We start from the raw sequence: 15,844 nt of genomic DNA, 5'->3' as shown, positions 1-15,844 counted from the left end.
TAAAGTTAATCGTGGCTGCACTGAGATCGAGTCGACTCATTATCTTGACGGTGCACAATCGGCTGCCAATCGGTCGAATAATTCGACTCGGTCCGATTTACAGTCAGAACGGTGCATTTAAACGATTACACGAGTCGGCGAATCGATTCTTCGATGAGGAACTGTAAATGATTAAGTACGGCAGGACGCGTTCTTGATCGTTGCCCATCTGAATAGGCGCTTCCTATTGAGGAACGCAATCGCTTTTGAGCTGACCGACCGTTGGTCAAGCGTCCTGATATTAAGCGTCTCCATGCATGGATCCATCGGAAATAGAATGTTCTAATACAAACACGATTGAAGATGTAAATATCATGTGTATATCTTGGATTTAAAAACTTCAAGAAGATATTAAAAAGATAAGGAAGATTTTAAATTTACTTAAAAACCGCTAATAGTTCATTAATTTTACTGAACAAAATCTCTCTAAAGTTTAATTTGTTAAAAAAAAACTGCGATTTTAATAAATTTAATAAAATTCAATCTATTTTATATTCGTCTTTAGAAGACATTGAAATCTTGTTGAAAATCTTAAGGAAGGAATTTAGACATTTTGTCTATAGTGGGATCATCTCGTATAAGAGAAGTTTGAGAGCCGAAATTTCTTGCTACAATAAAGTTACTTATTCGCTAAATTCGCTAAATCATGGTCGTCTGAGAAAATAGTTCTCTCTCGTATATTCTCATTGTTCCTACGAAATTTATGTTCCCCATCAGAACTGATCCTGAACTCGACGAAGATTTGTGTCTTCGGTACTTGTTTTTCTGATCTCTAAATTCCCCCTCCCCCCACACCCCCGGGTACTGAATTTAGTCTCTTTAAGACCTCAGTTTTGTCCGACTGCACAAAGACCTTTTGTACATATTCGAAGTTTCAAACGCTAAAATTTCGCCGTGCCGCTTTTATATACTTGTCCTGAATATCTAGATGACAGAGAGAGAGCTCCAGCTTACTCCAATATTAAAGTAATGGCGCTTTTGTGTTCCTTCGAAACGCTCGACTCAGCAGGGTGGAGTATACATATTGTAATTATCGGACGTATCTTCAATTCATCGTGCTGTTACAAAAATAACGATGTTTGTCGATACGGAAGAAGTATATCGCGCATCGGTTCTCGATTCACGTGTGATCGGGGGGGTAGGTATAGGCTCGGTGGCATCGACGGCAGCCTCTATATCGGCGATTCGGAATGCCACCTGCGCGTGCCATAATACATTACTTAACGGCGAGTCACGTTTTTTCCTGTTCACCCGCCTCACCCAGATGTGCAACGCAACGTACGTGTTCGACGAGCGGGCGGCGGCGCGGAGGCGGTGAGGAAGACTCGTAAAATTTCATATCAATGGCAGTAAAAGTTAACAGCTTGACGAAGTTGTTATTACACGCAAGTCGATGAAACAAATGCATTTATTACAATATGCCGCGTTATATGTATAATGTAACATGTGCCGCCGCCGCAGATGTGTCGTAAGAGATTGAAGTTCAATTTGGCACGAGAAGATCTCGAGAGATGCATTAAAATTTATTTAATCGAAAACACTTGCTCCCAAGACAAATTTTTTCGCGCAGCTTAATATATTCTGAGAGAATCTATAATACACGTTTCACAATTTTGCGAATACATATATCGCATTAATAACGCACTCGCGCTCGTATTAACGGCGCTCGACAGAATTCATCGCTTTTCGTCTATATCTCGTACTTGCATCTTGCCGATGGGACGACTGGTAAATTATTACTATGTAATTGATCGCGCGCGGCGCAATGCTCGGCGCTGGATTTACCCGCGGCTATTTACTCGCCGCACACTCGCACTCTCCCGACACACGGCCGAAAACACGGCGGGGCTGCTGGTGACGCAACGACCGTTTTGCACGCTGCACTTCAGCATGCGGTGCGAGCAAACGCATGCGTCACGGAGAACCGCGGGTCTTGGGAGTAAGTAATTTCGATGTTGCAGAGCCCAGCTGCAAAGGGATGGTAATGGGTTGAAAACAAAGAGGGAAAGGGGGAAGACTTGCGGGACGAAGACGCGAGCGCGCAAAGTTCCACAACTGCAACCTGCAACCTCTGTTGCCTGTCCCGAAATATGTTACGGCGTAACGAGGAACTACGGCGATCGCAATATCGTCCTAGTTCGGGACAAAGTGCGTCTGTAACTTATTTCGCGACTGCGTTGACTGCCAACTGTCGTGCATTCGTTATCATTCGTTTTAAATGCAAATCCGCAAATCTGCCCGGCTGCAATCGCGCGCTAGCATTGCGAGCTATTTGTACGAGGCGTCGCGTCGCGGGCGTGTCATCAGCGTGCAAAAGTGGAATTTTCCGCGACTGACCTAAAAAAAAATGTGATTTTCATCTTTGTGTAAGCGCGGCTTTTAAAGCGTGCGCGTAATGGAGCAAAAGTGCGATTGCATGTTTGTTTCATTCCGTCGAGACGCATAACGCGAAATATTGCAGCCGGCCGAAATGCTAACTTTCATTTTGTTCATAATTTTTGAAAGTATCGAGTTGTGCAAATTCAATGCTGGTATTCTTTTCTTTCGAATGCAGGTCTGCGACACAGATCATAATACGTACAAGATACTATTTCTACAGAAAAATTTCTCTTAATTTGTGATACAAGATATCCCGAAAATCATTATACATGCAGCCTCTAAAAAATCCGGTATATTATCAATTTAAGCGATATTGAACTTTTTACAATTATATTTTGACGTTTTACATGATTTAATCAATATCGTGGAGAGTGTTGATCGTCAGAGGATATTTATGCAGATGTATCCGAACCCTTCTCAGTCGCGAGCAAGTCAGATCGATTAACTCCCTTCCGTCTGTTTCCTTACAGACCAGATGAGCGACGTCTGCAAGAAGTACTTCCTGCGGGATCTCTACAGGAAGATAGACGGCGCCGTTCTTACCTCGCAAAATGAGAGGGACCTCGATTGCGCCATTACTTTCCAGACTCACAGCATCCTCCAGCGGTTTATGCTCCGATTCGATCAGCTGCAGTTAGACTGCAACGACCATCTCTACATCTACGATGGCGCGCACGCGGTCGGCAGTTACAAGGTAAGTCGCAGCCATGAAATTCTACACGTGTGTATGTGTGTTTGTGTGTGTGCCGAAGGATATTATCGAGAGCAGAGAGTGCTCGGCTCTGCGGCCTTCGTGGCGAATTATCGCGGGGGCTGCTTCGATAAGACATCTCACGTTTCCTTAATGATTTCGATCGAGAGGATAACGAACACGTATAAGACGAATAAATTCAGAAAAAAATTAATGAAGGAAAAAGAGATGAAATTTAAAAGAAATTGCGTTTGCTATATAGTTTCGGTGAATCGAGATTTCAATGTCATACGAAACTAGCCTCTATATATGCCTATTAAGCGATGAAAGTAATATTTTCTCTGTGTGTCCGCGATATCGAGACTGAACGCAGAGATTATCCCGTTTTGAAACTTCGCTGCCACATTATATTACATGGGGGAGATTTAATTTACATTTTATTATATTATGATTATCGGAGGCTACATTGCTGATTATTCGAATAAGGGTGCAAAACGCGCCGATACTGCAATTTGCGCGTAACCCTTCCCGCCTGTGTTAATGCGCGAATAAATATCTCTGGGCGTGGAGCTAAATTTTAGCGATATACTTCGCTTAATAAAGCGCAAAAAGTCAATTTGAATACACGAGTAAACGAACGAGTCAGCAGCTGCTCGGCGCAAGATCGTTTCGAGATGGAGGAATCGGGTCAAGGCGAGGTCGTGATAATATTCACGTGATCGCATAAAGCATATTCTTATGTAAAATAAACGAAATTATTAATGCGCGGCCGTGACAGTCGTCCTGTCGATCCGGTTTTTAGATTAGTCACCACCTTGAGGTTTCTCAACACGAAATTGACGTGAGCCACCATTATGGATGTACGGATCGAAATCTCTCTATTATTCTCTTAGTTAGCGAATACCTGCCGTTTCTAGGAACGCTAGGTAAATATAAGTATTGCATAGTGTGTGCCAAATGTTAATAGGAGAGAAGGTTAACTCTATGAGATAACCTTCTATAATAAGTTAACTCTAACTTGAGCTGAAGTTTTGCCTGATGAGGATTTGTATGTGTGATACATTAATGAGCGAATTACTTAACAATGAATATACGAAACGTTTAAACGACACACGATGAAAGTGCGCAAGGATATTATTTTTCAATTAATTCGCGACGAATTTTACTGCGGTGGCTGCGGAGCAAGTTCTACACAAGAGTTAATTATTAAGCTACTTAATGCTATATAGCACGAAAGTGTTTAAAGGATCAACTGGGAGCCATTAAAACGCGGCAATTTGCGCTGAAATTGCTGCGTGGCTCGTGTTTCAACTCGAAATTGCAGACGGTATTAAACGTGCTAATACACGGTGTCATACGAGTTTGGTCTCGCCATTCAAGGCGAAAACAAAAATTTATAAATGGAACTGTGATATCATTCAGAGATAATATTAATTTTTATCTCTATCGCTATTTGTTATTCGCAAGCGCGCATTATGTTATTATGGTATTGTTAGTAATTATTTTTAGACATTTTCCCACTGACGGAGAAACCTGTGTTTTATGTAATATACCCACTCTCGGCGAAATACGGAAAAAAAATTTAAAGAGTGAAGGCAAGTGAAGGTTAACTGCATGTGCGGGACTGCCTTTTACGTCTGTAAAAAATTCCTAAAAAAATTCTTTTCACTAAACTAAATCGGCGGAATATGTGGGAAGAATTTTATTGTGCTTTAAAAGAATGAAGCACTTTAAAGGATGATTCGTGGCACTGCGAATATCAAGCTGTCAGAATCATAAATTTTGTATCATTATATCAAAGAGATGCTAAAGATATGAACAATTAATATTTCAAAGAAAATGTCAAATACTGTCTTTGTAGATAATTAATATTTATATTTCATATATTGGTATTTCATTATCTATATTAATGTAAAATATTTATATTATCCCATTACATATAATTATTGCTTGAGGAAAGATTGGAATAGATATATATTCAATATAATTCGCAATCACATTCAATGCAAAACGAATTCTACTGCACTTCTTTTCTATTGGAGAGATATGAAGGGAGATCAATTTAAGAACCCTCATCCTCGATCCTTTTCGATTAATTCGCTGGCGAGACGGAGACATCAACGGCTGAGGATAACTCTGCGGCGAACGACTTTATTCAGCGAATCGCGGCAATTAACGAAAGATCGTGACTGATGTTGCACTCGCGTAACGTTTACGGTTTGCCATGAGGATTTTTCTTGGGTTTCCCTAACGATCGGCGTGTGCAGCCGATGCACTTCTCGCGTGCATTCGACGCGGACCGACCTAATTGCCGTCATCGATCAAAGACGCCGCGCTAATTGCGAGAAGAACGATGTTATTTTCTACGTTTAGAATGACGCTGTTGTGGGGAGAGAGCGAGAGAGCGAGAGAGAGAGAGAGGAGAGAGAGAGAAAGATTCTTCTCTTAGGTTCGCTCGTGAGGTTGAATTTTAATGTATTCCACCCATTATGCATTCCGAACATGGCCGGCGCGGGACATGGTAACGCAAACTTGCGCCATTAATCAAGATTCGTTTCTTGAGAGAAGGAGGCGAACGGATTCAGTTCCTCCATTGTCTCAAGTTTCCTTCTTAGATTTTTCGCAACCGTGATATATACTTCCGGAGTCTTCATAATAATAAAATACTTAAAAAAAATATGACGCTTTGTTCCGTCTCTAATGTGTTTATCGCAAATAATAATTTCTGCATCGATCAGAAGAAAATTGATTGAACGCAATGCCGATTATTGTAGCAATGTAGCTTTTCACGTGTACTTTCGCGATTCGAGTGGAATGTCGCGACGGTATATTTCCCGAGCCAACATTCCCTGAAAAATGAATTCATTTTTTATAGCACACCTACCTATGCATCCCGTGGATGCGTATCCGAGCACGAGCTTGTTTATTTATTAAGCGCACTCAATTACGCTTCCACACCGGTCGTAAACAACGCTCTCGTTCGCAGCCCGGCTGCAATATAGGGTGGCTAAAATCACATGCAATTCGATCTGTGTGTGTATAAAAATTACTTAAATAAGATAACAAAAGATATATATGTATGTATCTATATATATAAATTTACACGGTTTATTTGCAATAAAATCTATTTGTAAAAATATTATTTTGAAATGCTGTTTCAAATTGATTTAAAAGTACTCCAATTTTTTTACTCTCCAGTGGTTCAAGAATAAGTGATTTGTCATATAGATATAGCCACTGTATGTGTGGAAAATTTTTAAAAATTTGCAATAATTTTTAAATGATATCTAGAAATAAAAATACTTTATTGTATCGAATGTGTCATTCTTCATATAATCTGAAGATTTAATAAATATACTATAGACTCACCAGCGATAATAAATAGATTATACGCTATTTAAATATTAGTTGCATCTTATTCTACCCATCCCGTGTGTGTATTTGCTGCCGCGATATTCACGGTTTTCGAAGCTCAGAAAAGTACGATCTTTGGCATAATTTACGAAAAATAAACGACACAGCAGCCGTGTTAGAATCCGCGGAATATCTTCCTAATTTAAATTATCTTCGGGTACTTTTCGCCGCGCATATTTTACTTGCGATACGCAAACGTAAAGTTTGTTTTATATTACATCTGCATGTCGCTGATGCGCACAGGTACACGTGTGACAAAGAACAGAGAGTCAGAGAGAGCAATTTTGCATAATGGTACTTTAACTTTAATCCTTTTTTATTTTCTTAATGGGCCATTAAGTATGCTTTTTTTATTGCGTTACACTCTCCTCTCATTTTCAGATATGTTACCCGTCTTTTCATCAGAAAGACTTCTTTCCGTTTTTAAATGTGTTCGCGAAGCGCGCTCTTATCCCGATATGCTATTTCTTCAGTAAAGTGCTGTATTTTGGAAAATAAAATACAATATGTATCGCCGTATCACATAGGACACGAAATGTATTATTCATCCTTCAGACTGAAACTTTTAGTGGAAGTCATAAATGTTGCGTTGCAAGTTGAATACGAATAAGTGTGAATGAAGAGTGAAAACTTCAAAAGTAAAGAGCTAAATTTATTATTTTCCGCCGTGGAAAAACTTAGTTTCAATTTCAGAATTTTATTCTTGTGTGGATGTATGGTAATTCTTCTTTTAATTCTGACAACGGCCGGGATGGAAATTTTTCGCGCAAAAAAAAAAGATATTACGGGCGTTTGAATTGGAAAGATCTGCCAATTAATCCTAATGCTTTGAATATTCAATCGTTGCGTTCTTCCTACCTATGAATAGAACGGTACGTTTTGCGTATGTGAGATGAGTACACAGAAAGGTGGAAAGCTCCTGTCGTGAGAAGTGCCTGGAGTTTTAATTTTCAAATTGCGTTGTTCCAATGCGACCGTTGTTAAGAGGACGATATTTTTAACAGGATCCGCTTATACTCTTTTTCTTGTATTCCCGTCCTGCTGGATTAATTTGCGTCCTGGGATCCGGGAAAAGTTCTAATTTCGTACTAACTTGTAATTAACTTGGCCCGCGAAGCTAACTTCGTTCGCGAAAAAAAGAAATGTGGTGGCGCTATACGGAGTTGGCGGAAAAATCTGCTCTTTAATTGCTAATTCAAATAACGTAATTAACTCCTTATCGATGAGGAGCACGCTTATTGTAGATTTTTCGCTCTGTCTTCGGTAAGAGTCGAGACAACGAACGAATTTATACATAATTGGAGGAAAAATCAAGTATTAGAATGTTTTTATAGAGAGAGAACTTCTCGCGCGCAAAATCCGCCAAGTGTAATAATTGCAAAGCGAGCTGTTTCATAACTTACTTTGCAATTAGTAGAGTAATTAAGCTGCACGGATTATTAACGGTATCAAAATGTTATAAAATCTTTTTCTCCAAGAAAAATACGCCTAGCTATATAGGGATGCTGAAAACGAGGGGCTGTATTACGACGAAGGATGAAGCATTGTGAATTTCTGATCTCAATAAGAACGTTCGGTGGATGTAGTGGATTTTCGGAAAACAGACAGCTTCGGTTATCGTCGTTGTACCTTTCATCGAACTTGTTGAGACGTCGGTCGATGATGGTAGCGCGGGGCGTGGTCGCGAGAGAGGTTTCGTGGAACCGGAAGTTGTGACGATATCGCTTCAACGTGTCATTAGTTAAGCCAGCTACGAGTAGCGGGCTCGGATATTCGCGAGTGAACATACACCCCTGCCGAAGTGAGAGGGTAAGGCCTGGTCATTAACGGATGAACTTCGAAAGGCGGTCCCGTAAATCCGCCAAAGCCTCCACCGCCGCAGACTCCCTGGTACAAAGCTCTCGCAAATATCTCGAGATATTGATAATGGAGGCGGGAGATGATCCGCAGCATCTTCCATGTTTCAGCACCGACGCGCCACTAAATACCTCCCGCTAGATATGCGGGGTATTACGGAATGTTCCTCCCCTTCCCATATATAGCTTTCAATTAATCCATAGGTACCTACTTCAATACTAATTTACTAAAATAGAAATCTCATTACATTGATATATTCGTTATTGATATCAACCAATTACATTTGATATCGCAATAGTAAATATCTTATAAAATAAAAAATATATATTGCACAGAAAAAAAAGAAGTGTTATAATATCAAGACTTATATTCTTGTATATAAGCAAGAATCTATAATCTTTTTATAAGAATTTCAACTTTCTATTTCAACTTTTCTTTCTTGATTAAACTATATAAATACCTTCATTCAAATAAGTTTTCTTCGTTGAACGCAATTTATATCTCATTTCAAGATTATAGATTCTTGCTTATATACAAGAATATGAGTCTTGATTTAACATTTTTTTTTCTGTGTGCTAAATAAATAATAAATTATTGTGAAGGATTTGTGATATCGAAAGAAGATCATTGTTTAAAAATATGATATTAATCTCATAACAATGCTATTCTCAAAATATGACAGCGTTTCTTTATGATTTCTTTAAAGAAAGAATTGCGTAGGTCCTCAGAAAGATGGAAGATAACTAAGCTGCAAAATTTTCCCTAATACAATCGTAATATTTATATTTCTCCCGTTATTAATGAAACAAACAGAATCATGATATAAGTTCGAGCAGAGTGAGTTGCTGATACAGCTTTGATACGCACAATTTTTATCGACGTAACTATTCGCATAAATTCTGGAAGATCAAGACATTATATCACGTAGTGCGTAGTGCAGCCGCGTTTTATTCCTTACGTAAGTGCGCAACTGTGTTTCACTTTCGCGTTATCGTTTGAAGGCAATCGTTATCGAGCGAGTATCGCTGCACAAGTCTTGCCCACCGATTCTCGAAAATATATCATTGTATTCTTTTTAACATATAATCACGACGTAGAATCAACGATGTTGCACTATACGCATGTGTTTTCTGGCGCGGGGAAAAATCGTTTTGCCTCATTCGAAGCCGAAGGCAGATTTGTTCTACTTCGTGCACGCAGCTTTGCGGGGCTTTTAGTTTTCGCGTTTGCTTCCACCGGCAAGCGCCGGTAAGCCGCTGTTCTTCTTTTCGCTCTAACCCGACGGCTGTTGGGCCAGACAAAGGCTTAAGCTTGTAGTCACGTCGGCTCCACGCTAACTTTTAGAGTGTGTCTTTAACATACGTGCAATTTTCCATTTAGTTGTCAGGCGCAAACATGATGGTAGCTCGGAAAATCTGCGTTTCTTACACGTTCACGTATCTCTACTTGCGCGAAATCTTCAAATCAAAATTATATATTTTCCAAGTTGTCAAAAATTTAACGTTATTAATTATTAATATGTATATAAATGTATATAATTAAATGAAAAAATAGATATATTTTAAAGGATAGTTTAAAAACTAAATGTGTCAAAACTACATTTTAGTAATGTGCGTTATTTGGAAATTTAAAACTCTATATGAGCAATGACACTCTTAAAATATGCAAATTTTGTATTGATTGCAGTCGCAATTAGCTTGTGGCCATAATTTTTATAATAAGATGTTTATAATTATTCAGTTTTTACTTTAGTTTGATATTATGCGAGAAATGTACCATTATCATTTACATCTCATAAGTTTCCAATTGTGGTAAATTACAAATTGCAATCCGACTCCGTAACTACGTAAGGGTACGTGAGATAAAACGAGCAAGGATTCATTGGAATAAAACGAAGCCTTTCTATTCGGCGAATGGCAGCTGAAGGATTGTTCCTCTGTCGTCCCAACTTTCACACATTCGCAATTACGCCGGTGTGCGAATAATGATAACGTCGACTTGAACTTTCTTACGGCATGATATCGCCCCCGAGAATTTGTGCAGTGCTTACCGTGGAATTTCGCAAGTTCCCGGAAGCTGTGCAGCCTCGTCGAGGCGTCAGGGAGAAGGAGGACTGAAGAGGAAGAAGGTATTAACTAAGAGAGTTACCGTAAAGTGTTGTAGCGTTAAGTTGACCGAATTTATGTTAGTTGGCGCCGTTTTGGCCGTAGCCTCGACCAATTGTGTCTTACAATATATTCTAAAGTATCATAGCTTTTCAAAAAGCGTGGAGTAAACAAAGGGTGGTATACTCCGAATTTCCGTATGGATTTGCGAGAAACACATTATATACGTATATTCAACGAAAAATATCATAATTTCGTGCTCCTTTATTTTGGAGATATTAAATGGATATATGCAACGACAGATATTACGAAACACAAAAGCTCACACGCGCGATACGCGATTCTAAATGGTTATAGTTGATGTTGGCTTTATCTCGTGCTTATCGCTACAGGATTATACGGTTTTGCCGAATCATGTAATCTGTGAAAATTCTACGTGACTGAACCTATAAATAATTTCATCTTTCATTCATGTTTTATCTGTCATATAACAGCTATCGAATCCTTTCCACGTCAATAAATGTGTTTGAAGCCAAAAATTTCGAATTCTACTTTGTAACTCGAATATATACCCGTGTCTGTACAACAGTTTTGTTATTTATTTAGCGTAACTTTTTATGAGGTCTAATTATACAGCAAAATTGCTTCAACATTCAACGTATTTAATTATGGTATATCATAATTAAATTGTTTAATTTACAATTTAACACAGTTCTTTTCTCGTTTATTTACGAATGCTCAAAGCGAGAAACTCTCCGCTGAGTAATTTTAACGAGCTTAAACGCGCGCACTTTTTTTCTGTATGTGCAATAAATCGTTACGAGCATTTGCAACTGATAGAAACTTCAATACTATGACGATGATTTGAAAGCACTCGCGCGGAAATGAGATCGTACTATCCGCAAAATTCTCCGCATCGAGAGATTCAAGATGCCGACAGACATCTCTTCAAGTTTCATCACCTCGTGCATATTTTAGTCGGTTCCGCTTTGCTTTATTTTTATCTTTTTATCGGAACAGCACGCATTCGCTAGTACATCTGTCTTGTTCCCTCTATGTTAAATGTGATATTACCTTCAAACTTTTGACATCAAATATCAGCAAAGCCCTTTATCCTGTTTGATTTATTACCTTTCAAGCTTTTTGACATATATTTCTTAGTTTTTAACATACATTTTATTTTCCTATTCCTAACACAATTGATTTAAGAAAGAAGCATATACGTTTGTTTATTCTACAATTTGAATATTTATCTTACGGATCTGTATTAAAGATTGTTACACACGGATTTAATCATATGTATAATTATATTATAAATTTTTATTTCACGTAATTATATGCACCGAATGTGACATAATTTATCGAATGCCCCTCTCTTTCTCCTCTTTCTCTCTCTCGCGCGCGCGAAGCTTCTAATTAATGTTTTATTAATTACCATTTGTCTTTTCTTGAAATATCGCATTACTAGATACGAAAATTATGTCATTCCGTAACTATATTAATTATCTCGCCGACATTGAGAACAAGACGTATCGAATTACTAATAAACGTACAAACCCGAAAGCCATGTCGCGTTAATAAAGACTGCAAATTACTACTGTTTCACGTTCGCAAAGTGAACTAAAATAATGAAGAACATTAAGTCCTCTCACTTTACCTTTTCAGTTGTGCAAGTAACGTATATACGTAGCGCATCGCGTAATATTAAGTTTCACTCAAAGTTCACTTAAACGTTAATTTTGTGCATTAAATATTAAAAATATCAGCGAAAAGCAGTAAAAATATTAATGAACGTTGAAAGTCTCTTATCATGTAATAACGAACATAATGATATAATTGATATTAATTTAAGAATCTTTTGATTTCACAAGATGACAGAGGTACACTATTCTTTATTAATGCAAATTAAATTAATTATTGCAAATTAATAATAAATATAGACGTACGCGTAAATTTTGCTTAAATCGGTTATTTTATTTAAATTTTATCTAATTCCTATCGAAAAACTAATTATAAATGCTCTATTAGCTCTGTCATAATGGATTAATGGTACCTGTTAAAAATGAAGCACTTCACTTAATAATTAAAAAAAAAATGAGATTCCGTGAATATCGATTATTTCGAAAGAGCTCTATTAAATCGATTATCATTAATCGGATATTTATCCGTACAATTTTTAGCGTATCGACGAGTCTTTCGAAATGAGAGCGGCGCGTTCGCGATAACATTTTCCGTTGATTCCCGCTCCTCGCGCGAATTTACATCCGTTCGAGTCGACCGCCGCCATGGAAATATTCAGTTCAATCGTACGGATCTGTAGGTCGATAAATCCGCAGTCGAGAGGGGGACGACCGAGATTGAGTCATTAGTTACGGGGATAAGACTAATGACCCAATCCCTCGAACGCGATAAATCAGTTTCCCAAGCGGGTGAACTTATTCGGCTTACATCGGCCAACTCGCTGTAACCAAGTGTAATGGCGAACATTCGGCTCGAGGTACGATCCGAGTAACGTACTGGCGGGCAACGTGTAGTAAATTCGCAGTTATGAGCTGGTTCTGCGAGTACTCCCCCGCCTTGTGATTTACGCAGTGCCATACGGCTGACACACGGTAAACGCGTTTAATGGCGTTACGTCTCGAGTGTCACTTGGAATGAAGAATTAATATCCCGATCCTTCGTAGATCATCCTTTCAAAAATTCCAAAAAGCTTCGTTTATCCGCCTTTCCTAATTTATATTCGGAGACTTATTTAAGCGCTGCATCTCGATAAATACTTTAGTGTGAGACGAAATACCTGAGAGGACAGCTAATAGTGAGACATTTTATCATAAAATCATTCTGCCTAATTCAATTGACACGTTCATTCGATTTCGCACGTTTCTTAGCGATTAATAATTATCTTAGTGCATGGGAGATCACGTTTGCGCTGTTAATACTTGTCTTAGCCGGTGCTTGCTGACGAAATGATAATATATATTGAGGATACTGCGATATTCGACCCAGATAATCCACGATTTATCTAAAGTGTACATATTCCCCGACGGAAGCGTTAATGTCATCTTCTTAATTATGTAACTTACATAATTGGATGTACAAACTTTATTTTAAACCGTTGTTAAAAGATAAATTATTTTCTGAGATTATACATGATTAACGTATAAATTATCTACAAATCGATTACGCGAAACCATTTGCATTTGTAGAACGTCTGCCGACAGTTTTGTTAAAAATAAAATAAAAAATACAATGTTTCTTCATCGTATGTACCAAAATAGATTTTTTCCTTCTATTTCTATGCAAATAAGGTTACGTTTATCAAGATAAAAAAATCTATTGAACACAATACTTTATTCTTGGATAGTTACGTTATAAATGTAAATTTACGATTAAAAAATTTGAGTTTTTAAGACTTAAATAATTCAAATAAATGAATGTAACAATAAAATAGAAACAATAAAATAGAAATGGAATAAAATAGAAACAATAAATAAATGCAAATAACTATTATAAACCTATGAATACAACATATAAAATTTGCAGAAATCTTCGTAAGGATATTCTTTATATGGATAATAGAAATACATATTGCTTTGCTGAGAAATGATCTTTAACTTGCAACAATTCAAGAACACATTAACTGTTCCTAGCAATCGCAGTATATTACTATTAAAGTACAGCTCATCCGAATGTACGTCGTAGAAAGATTATTTCACATAACCGATATATGTGCGTTTTACATAAAGATAATATCAATTGTGCGGTCAACCTTGACAATTATCTCTTACGAGTTATCAAACTTATTATTGCAATTATAATTATCAATGTAAACGTACCATACGTACGAACTTTTTACACGCGAATTTCCGCGAATAACAAGTCAATATTTTACAAGAACTTATCGCTGGATCATTTTGCATATCGTTGCCTATAAATCTCGCGCAAAAGGCGTTGTTGCCATCAAGTAATTTACGATGAAGAATCAATAAACTGACGTTATAGCTAGACCATTTCGAGTACTTATATGTGTCTGTGTAAAAAGTTTGTACGTATGGTACGTTTACTTCGATAATTAAATGTGCAATAATAAGTATGAGGCATAACTCGTAAGAGATAGTTGTCAAGGTTGCTCGCACAATTGATATTATTTTCATGTTTAAAACGTATGTCGGTTATGCGAAATAATCTTTCTAACGAGACGTACATTCGGATGAGCTGTACTTTAATTGGCATATACATATATATACAGAAAAATTATAGCATAATTATATTATAGCGTATGTAGGATTCATCCTCTTAAATTAAGCAAAGTATCTTTCCAGTATTACATTTGAGTGAATAACTTCGAATAGAATTTAATTTGCCTACAAAACCGTCGCGTCGGTGGAATTAAGACACCGAAGTTAATTAATTCTTCATGGACGATACATCATACTGTAATAACTGATGCAAACATTTTCTTGCGACTGAATATCTAACGTGCAATTGCGCTAAAAATGAAAAATTTTGAAACTACAGATTTTACATGGATAATGCCAGAAAGATCGAGATATTTTTCACCTGTCTTTATATTGGTTAAACATTTATAAAACTAAATGTTTGTATGGATTGTATAACGTCCTCTGTACCTTTTTCTATTTACTAAACTCCTTTGTCATATTTATTTTTATATTTTTTACATATTTTCCTTCTTACTCTCGCATCCCTCCCCGAATCGGTAATCTCAAAGTATAATGTAATGTGAACGTTAGGGTCAATAACACATTTGCGCTTGTTCGATCATGGAAGAAGCACGTATTTGGTGTCGAGTGTGCGTCTACGTGGCGTTTATCGCCGCCGCCGTTGTTGCGACTGATGTTATTACGACTAGGCGAGGTAAGTCATAAGGAAAAACCAATATCTCATTCTCCTGTCGCTTGAGTCACAATGTTTTAACTATTCTTAGAGTATAATATAACGATCTCATCTAAAATTAGCCAGACATTACATCGGATTTAAAACCGTTGTAATTTACGTCATTGGCGGAGCCAGTTCCATCTGTTTAGAACGATAATGTATTTTTTTACCAAACTTTTTGACATTTTTTTTTCGTGAAGACGTTCTCCCCGGGTCCAATAAGGTATTATGAGGATATGGGGTGCACGCCGGTGTTCAGAACCGAGCAGGCTCGTTGCCCGTCAAGATACAACTGTGACCATCTGAAGGAGAGATCTAGGACCAAGTATTACATCAACGGTCACGAGTATAAAATCCATCAGGTTTCGGGAAGACGCAAATATTTGCGAGGACGTAAGGATTTGCCGTCGCGGATCTTCTAATGATGAAATGTAAGTATGACTCTAATATAAATAAGTTGAAA

At 37.6% G+C, this 15,844-nt stretch overlaps 2 protein-coding genes across 7 annotated transcripts in view; one reads left to right on the top strand and one right to left on the bottom strand.

The window, feature by feature from the left end:
- Window positions 1-15,844, bottom strand: part of LOC139774779 (uncharacterized) — a 211,392-nt gene that overhangs the window by 107,968 nt on the left and 87,580 nt on the right. The gene's annotated exons all lie outside the window — the stretch shown is intronic.
- LOC139774778 (uncharacterized) overlaps window positions 1-15,844 on the top strand; it is a 171,484-nt gene that overhangs the window by 92,005 nt on the left and 63,635 nt on the right. For 2 of the 4 annotated variants that reach the window (XM_071710238.1, XM_071710240.1), the window contains exon 2: window positions 2,889-3,112. In XM_071710238.1, the coding sequence (XP_071566339.1) occupies window positions 2,889-3,112 (224 nt within the window). Of the gene's footprint in view, window positions 1-1,898; window positions 1,979-2,386; window positions 2,406-2,888; window positions 3,113-15,844 lie in introns of those variants that run through there. The other 2 variants (XM_071710241.1, XM_071710242.1) reach the window with 2 other exon arrangements.

Source organism: Temnothorax nylanderi, unplaced genomic scaffold, assembly GCF_030848795.1.
Source record: "Temnothorax nylanderi isolate EJ_2023f unplaced genomic scaffold, tnyl_v1.0 TNYL_tig0087_pilon, whole genome shotgun sequence".
In the NCBI taxonomy this organism is placed as follows: domain Eukaryota; kingdom Metazoa; phylum Arthropoda; class Insecta; order Hymenoptera; family Formicidae; genus Temnothorax; species Temnothorax nylanderi.
This window is presented reverse-complemented; position numbering and strand designations above follow the sequence as displayed.